The 7,631-nt window shown below is 44.7% G+C and overlaps 2 protein-coding genes across 4 annotated transcripts in view; one reads left to right on the top strand and one right to left on the bottom strand.

Moving 5' to 3' along the window:
• LOC131886633 (TBC1 domain family member 2B-like) overlaps positions 1–7,631 on the bottom strand; it is a 55,915-nt gene that overhangs the window by 19,544 nt on the left and 28,740 nt on the right. The window lies entirely within an intron of this gene.
• LOC131886642 (uncharacterized) overlaps positions 1–7,631 on the top strand; it is an 18,937-nt gene that overhangs the window by 7,756 nt on the left and 3,550 nt on the right. For both annotated transcript variants that reach the window (XM_059235037.1, XM_059235036.1), the window contains exons 2-3: positions 6,829–6,940; positions 7,073–7,132. In XM_059235037.1, coding sequence (XP_059091020.1) covers positions 6,829–6,940; positions 7,073–7,132 — 172 coding nt within the window. The remainder of the gene's footprint in view (positions 1–6,828; positions 6,941–7,072; positions 7,133–7,631) is intronic.

The following is a 7,631-nucleotide window of genomic DNA, read 5'->3' as shown; positions in this document are numbered from 1 at the left end:
ACATTGCCGACCTTTTTTTTAACCCATCTTCCAGACGGTTTTAAGGAGAGCTCTCCGCAGAATTCGATGAATGCCAAAGTATCTTGTTTGGAAAGGTTTCCTTAAAAGTTTGCCTGCTTCTTTTTCTTTTACCAGAAGGGCAACCGAGAACAAAATTCCCAAAGGGACTTGCGAAGAAGTTAAATGGCAAAAAAATTTAGTCATTTAGGCCCAGGGTCCACGGATGGAACAAGCCCGTTGATTGCAAGGGACTTATTGGCGTGCTTTCTTGTTTCTTCTGCTGTACGGCCAAGGCGGATGTCCTACTACAGCGAGCTAAAAGAGAATGCACATGTGCTCCATGACCGAGTTTTTGCGCTTTTTATCATCATCGTACAGTACTAGAACGGGTAAAAGTGATGCGAGCAAGCAGCTCTAAAAAGCTAAATGCATTTGGCATAGGAAAGCGCACTTCTGGAACACCTCCAAATGTTTCCCGCTTTGCTTGGTTTGCCATTTCAAATCCAATTTTCGGATCCAAGAAGAGAGTTCTGGAACATGCGCTGTGAATTCCCAATGGTCAGAGTAGGGCATTTTCAACTTTGTTGGAGACTTTTACAACCAACAAAGGGAAACCTTGAAAGAATGAAGCGCACCTTCAGAGGGCGCTACTGTCATGACAGTAAGCTTTTCAGAGAAAAGGCTCACATTGCCGACCTTTTTTTAACCCATCTTCCAGACGGTTTTAAGGAGAGCTCTCCACAGAATTCGATGAATGCCAAAGTATCTTGTTTGGAAAGGTTTCCTTAAAAGTTTGCCTGTCAATTAAAGACCTGCTTCTCTGCTTCTTTTTCTTTTACCAGAAGGGCAACCGAGAACAAAATTCCCAAAGGGACTTGCGAAGAAGTTAAATGGCAAAAAAATTAAGTCATTTAGGCTCAGGGTCCACGGATGGAACAAGTCCGTTGATTGCAAGGGACTTATTGGCGTGCTTTCTTGTTTCTTCTTTAAATAATGTACGTGGAAAGTATGTAGGGCTGATGCAAGCAACCGCGGTGAACAAGCTGAGAACAAATGATGTCATTCACAAACAACTTGAAACATTAAATTGACTTAATGAAAGGGGGAAAAAGTTTGCGAAAGTGGAGCACTATCATGAGGCTCCCCGTTTTTTTTGTCCATTATCCTCTCATCCGATGAGTAGGTGTAAAGACTTGAAATTTATGTGCCTTTTAGTGCCATTTCCCTTACCATCTAAGGAGGCTGAACACACTTTTCGTTACAAATATTCGATCCCGTGTCAACAAGCTTTCAAGGACTCGTTCTGGTTCCAATTTTTGAGGGATGCAAAAGGAAAGACAGGTCCGTTGGGGACGGAATACCAATGACAAAAAAAGACTCGGAACAACGTCGTCACAGATCCCGAAAAGGACACGGTTCCTAATCTAGTCGTATTGAAGGAGATAATGCCACTTCCATTCCTTTCTAAGGTTGTGCACCGAGCCAACAAAATCCTAACCTAATTGGACTCAGGTTACACGACCTTTAAAACATGCGCGTTCATAATGCCATGACTAAATAAGAGTCTAAAATAGAGTGCATTAGTTTTTTATGTCTTAGGACTGATTTCGTGAAAAATCTAGCTGACTGCACTTGTCTAACTCCCAATGAGGTTTCTTGATATTAGAGCTAGCTTTCCTGTTCTTGAGATTGCCAAGGCTGGTGGAAATGTGAGGAGGAAAACCAAGACTGTTTAGTATCAATGCAATGTTTGTAGTCTCTTCGCCCCCGTTGACATAACAAAGGAGGACCAAATGAGAAGGAGACAATGCGGTACTCCCTAAGCGAATTTTAACCCTAGCCCATTTCAGAGAGGCCCCCTTTCCCTCTCTGTTCCGTTCAGCCTTTGGCGTTAAACCCAAGCCCAAACAGATCCGTAAGGTACGTTCCATTTGTCATAAGTTCATCACCTCCTCACGGTCTAGGGGCTCTTTTTTCTTCCATCATATCGTAATACACACTTGAGGGGAACAAGAATGAGCAAGAATGAGATTGCAATGCAGGGAAAAAAAGTCAGAGTTCGTCGGACAAGGGAACGTAACAACAACAACAACAACAACGGGGACGACCTTTGTACAATACATTCTGACTGCGGTCCCTCGTGTTTCATTTCTCTTCGTTTGGGCACTCATGATCATTAAGAAAGGAACCATAATAATGGCTTGAGCACTTGAGAGACCCGTAAGGAACAAGTAAGGTTCAGTTCACTTGCTGTAATTACACGTGCTCTGTGCTGGACCATCCAATGACGGAAAAATCCATGGCCATCCATCGACTAGAATTTGGACAATGTTCAAGGCATTTTCCCCTCCCAAGGGAGAAACAGGGCATTTGGAATATCAGATTGAACGACAAAACAAAGGAAACCCTAAATCCAGTTTCCCTCGTTTCCGTGAGAGAACCGGGCATTTTGGTCTGTTTCTGGTGCTTTTCTCGTTCTCATTGAGCGAGACAACTTCTTGTTTACCGGCCGATCTCGTTGAAGGCCAAATGCTAAAATGAAACTTTTTTCCCCGACCAACCTCTTCCTCCTCCCCTTAATCCTGCACCAACCCGTTCGGTTCATGTTCAAAGCCTAATGAGGAGCCAAAGAAACGTTTCCTTGGTCCCAGAAGAACAACCCAAGATGCTCCTTACGATTGTCCAACGGGCTTGCCCTCAAATACTCTGAACAACAAACTTAACCGGGTGCAATAGCTACGAAATATGCAGCCAAATGTATGTAGATGAGTACGAAAGCCAACGTCGAGCAATCAATTAAAAATTACATCTAGTACGAAACGAAGAGAAGCAAGTACCGCATGGAAATAAACGATCTAGCCTAGATTCAGCGTTAGTCCAGTATCTGTCAGCAAAATCTCCCAACGAAAAGGAGGCATTATGGCAACGTATTGCCCTTGGCCTCTAGTATCCCAACGGATGAGAGCGAGCGTAAGAAGGACTTTTTAGGCAGAAGATCAAGGCCCAAGAGAGAAGGAGAAAAACTTTCTTTTCGGGCATCTTCTTGAGTGCATGCGGAAAATCAACATAGTTAGGGGGCGCCGCCCGTCTTGTGCCAGATAGAACTTCTTGGACATGGAAATGACCTTGGGGCAAATTAGCTCGCACCTTCTTGGTTGTTCTACTTTCATCGTTTGCCACTCAAATGCTCGAGTGCATGTTGGCGGAGGCCCGCCTCTAATTCCAGCTTACCTGCAAATTGGGACCGAGAGAGAGAACGATAACAATCAGGTCGGGATGGTTCTAATCTCAGAGATGAGATTGGTTTCGAGCTGAGGATCATCATTATGCTAATGCCCTTTTTTACGGGGGATCAAAAGTTCCGATGAAATTAGTTCACACGCTGGGAAGTTTCTTAATGAGAACGAAAAAAGGTGGATTGGAAAGCTATTAAACTAGTCAGTCCGGTGATGTTCGTGCTTGCCAAGAGCGAGGAGAAACTTTTCAACTTGAAAAAGAATGGGCATTCATGAATGATTCGGAGAGCCAATCAAAGTGGTCCCCAATGTAAAAAGGCAGTGAAGTACAGAGTAGAGAGAGGTTGGGTCGGACAACGAGTGCATTTTTCCAAACGCTTCTGCATTGATGCATGAAAGTGAAACAACTTGGGCAACAAAATATCGGGTAAAACATGAGGAAACCATTGTTCCATGGCAGAACAACAATGGTACTGAGTCAAACTCAGACTTTTGTTTGTTCAACCATTTATTTGCCAGTTCCATCAGCCTGAAGGGAGGTTAGCGGCAATCCGCCATGTTGGCTCGCTTAACTTTTTTCCCTTTTGTGACTGGTTTACAGACTCTTTCGGGTCTTTTCATGGACAAAATGCTCTCTCACGATCTTTTAGCCTGAATACATAAGGCAGTAACACATCCGCTAGGAATAACTAGAAACATTTCAAAACGTATGCATGAAAGTGCTCTCAATTGAAAGGGAAAGTATTGATCATTCTTCAAACATTGTGCCTAAAAGTCAAAATCTAATTGCGTTTGGCCATCTGCAGTTAACTTTGATGGAAATCCATCAAAAGATCAAGAGCTGATCAAAAGATATGAACATAATCGACCTTGCTTTCCTATGAGCGCGCATTCTTTCCAATCAATTGCTAGGTATGCCCCCCCTCCCCTTCTCTCCTATTTTCCTTTGGCAAGTTTTCCTCACAAAAGTTTTTGAACACATTCAATCCCCTTGGGGTGAACAAAACATCCAACACTTTGATGTCAAATCTTCCTCTCTAACTTTGGGGATTCAAGAGCCACCCAAAGTGAGCTCGGGAGTTTCAGTCCAGCCTTCGGCCAACCAAACTCATATGTGAGGAGCAAAGGCCGACGCGGAACATTTCCAATAATCAATGACCAAGAAAGGCCATCTAGTAAAAGGGAGATAAGGAAGTCGTTGTCAACATCTATCTTGGTTGCCGAATTGTCGGATCAATAAGACAAGAGAGCGGAAGAGGGCGAATGACCATTTTACAACCGAGGAACCTTGGTTCCATTTGGAACATTGCTGGAGGTTTCCAAGATTTCTTTTTCGAGACGGCGTGGCTTTTTCACTTTACCCCAGGACAGTCTGCATGATGGATGGGACAGATCAACCCATCAAATTATGGACCCATAAAGAGTTAGCTCCTTTCAGCCTTCTCGCATGTTCAGGTCCAATTTTAAAGGTCAGGGGAATGTGGATCCATCCTTCCTTCCTTCGCTCCTTCCTGCGTTCTTTCACTAGCCACTCTCTGTCTCTCTCTCGTTCAAACTCGAGGCTTGGGGCCCTTTTCATAATAACGTTAAAAGGAAAGGACGCAACCCAAAGCGGTGTCTGATGATGCAATTCTGCATTTAGTGGTGGGAAGAGTCCTGGAAGGAACCTGCTCCTTCGCTCTGGTCTCTCTTTCTCCCTCTCGTTCCCCATTCACAAGTTGTCCCTTCATGCAATAAAGCTCTTTAGCCGTTTCTTTGAGCCTTCACATTCCATTCTCTATCTCTCGTTCGTTTCTTCCCGCTCTCTTCTTCTTTCTCTCTCGCTCCCATCACTTCATACTGAGTGAGTGTTCCTGCCACAATTTTTTTGATCCCGGTACACTCACGCACACACATCTGGTCGTCGTTCCATGGATCATAAATTGGCCAGAAAACCATCCCAAGCCATTGTCCGGGAGAATGAGGCAAAGTTATTGACAATTTTTCAAACTACCGCCAACTCGAATCAACCAGCCTGGCCTTTGTGTGCCCTTTTCCCCTCCCCTCCCCTACCTTCTCTCTGTCTCTCTCGCTCTCTAGAGATCGGATTGAGAGCTGTTAAAGGATTGGCCTTGGGCATCAACAAGCAAAAGCGAAATAGTGAACAAATTCGAGTTTCAGTCTGCCCTTCTTCCTTTTTCCACCTCGGCCAATCCTTTGCGATCGTCTTGAATTGCTTCCAATTTATTCTTTTCATAAGAGAAATGCATCTTAGACCTGCCTAGGCTATTTTCCATGTGTGCCAACCAGAAGCAATAGGGAAAGAAGTGTGGCTCGAGGATCTCCTCTATAAAATATTTGACTTCCCCACTGCAAGATTGGCAGGCAGTTACGGCCAAGGCGGATGTACTCGAGGATCTCCTCTATAAAATATTTGACTTCCCCACTGCAAGATTGGCAGGCAGTTGTGCTCTGCGGCTGTGCCCAACCAAAGCCGTGGGTCTCTCACTCCACCAACGTAGTTTGCTTCCTAATGCTGTAAATCCATTTCTTTTGTAGACTACGCATACTCACTTGAGTGCTTGCATAGTAGAAGAACACTACAATCCTAAGGCAAGCAGGATGGCACCGAGTTAGTGGCAGGCACATTGTACTCCGGACTTTGGTGTGAGGATGTGGATGGGGAAATGAGAGACCATTCTCACTGAAATACTACTAGGCACTCTCAAATTGGATTTGGAAGGAAACAAATATTTGCAACTTGATCTTGGGACAGGTTCGAAACCGGGCGTGTCATCCCCATGGAAGAGCCCCTACTATTTTATATTCTGTCCCGACAGTTGCGTCCCATTTCAGAAACAAATGGGCAAACACAACCATCCAGTCACCCACCCAGAACTACGTTAACAGTTGTGTATGTACGTACCCTCCGCTCTCAGTCTCTCTGGCAATAAGAACGAGAAACTGGACAATGACTAGCGAAAATTTTACTTTCATGCGCAAGACGTGTCCTTTTCAAATTGGACGCAGAATAAGCAGTGATATACGAGAGAAAAAACTCCCTGCATTGGCCTTTTTGACCTTATAGAAATCGCCATTCAAAGAGGGCCTCTTTATTTCAACACAAGATCTTGGGGGCCTTTGTCACACTTTCGGTCCAAGGAAACCAATGATAATGTTTCGTGGCGCTCTACTGGGCCAACCTGGCTCAGCTTGAATTATCCCTCAAGCATGTAAAATGAAATCTCATATCTACTACGAAGGCTGACGCGTCTTCTGAAGAAGCCTTGCGCCTTTCCACATCCAATCCAGATTAGCCGATTGAACCACTTCGGTGGTGTCGCTCTTTTAAGGGTGGGTGGGAAAACGTTCTGGGACCTCTGGACGATCACCAGACTCTCGTTCCAGTTCAATGAAGTGAAAATTGGACCATTTTTCACTCCTGCCGATTTCCTTCAAGTGATTGAGTCTGAATGGAGTCAAGCGGAGATATCTTTCCCAAGAGCGAGCCAAGGAGATCATATTCCCACTGTGGAGATGTGATTTTCTATGTTCGTTCCCCCACTTTTTAACTTGATTGTCCATCTCATGAGACCGACTCCATCTGTTCCAGAATGACTGGCATGAACACGATCAGAGCTTGATGAAGGAAAAACTCCGACTCCGCAAGGAAGAGACCAACACCATTGACCATGGACATGGTCAATACAAGACCAAGCACAATGGTGAGTAAAAGATAAACATCAATCACCCACCCAGAAACGAGGATTGATCTTGTCTGCTTGCGATTGGAAAGCATCTGTTCAATTCAAGACCTCACACCCGAGTAACCGACCCAATTTCTCTTTACGTTACAGGAAAAGGAAAATCCTTCCATTCCGGCCACCGAGACGAACAACATTGGAGAAGCAAACATGGTAAGAAATATCCATTCAATCGTCGGTCGAAGAAAGCCATTTCGATATTTCACGGTCAAGCTCGGGCCTCTGTAGAGGACCGAATCTGACCCACTCAGCAGAAACTTTTTCTCAACGTCTGGTCCGAATTGTGAAAAGGCATTGACTCAGGAGGACAGCTTCACTTTAATGAACGGCCTTGTTCCCTAGGACCATCTGAGAGTTTCTTACTTAAAGCTAAAAGCATCTGCACTAACAGAGTAACCTTTGCGAGAGATTGTGCGTTTTTTGAAGGCATTAAAACCTGCGTGTGCTCGTGAGTGTGAGTGTGTCGAACCTTGTAGGTAGTAACGGAGCTCCTTGGGGCTTGCTTGGCTTGGCTTGGCTGGCAAGTGCGATGATTACCATTTCATTCCTCAAAAAGGCTACCAAGGGTGTCATTTTGCACTTCCATTATTTCTCAAAATTGAGGTGCGAGGATGGGGGAAAGCACAAGGCAAGGAAGGTTAGAGGCACGTCC

This window comes from Tigriopus californicus, chromosome 9 (assembly GCF_007210705.1).
Source record: "Tigriopus californicus strain San Diego chromosome 9, Tcal_SD_v2.1, whole genome shotgun sequence".
In the NCBI taxonomy this organism is placed as follows: Eukaryota; Metazoa; Arthropoda; class Copepoda; order Harpacticoida; family Harpacticidae; genus Tigriopus; species Tigriopus californicus.
This window is presented reverse-complemented; position numbering and strand designations above follow the sequence as displayed.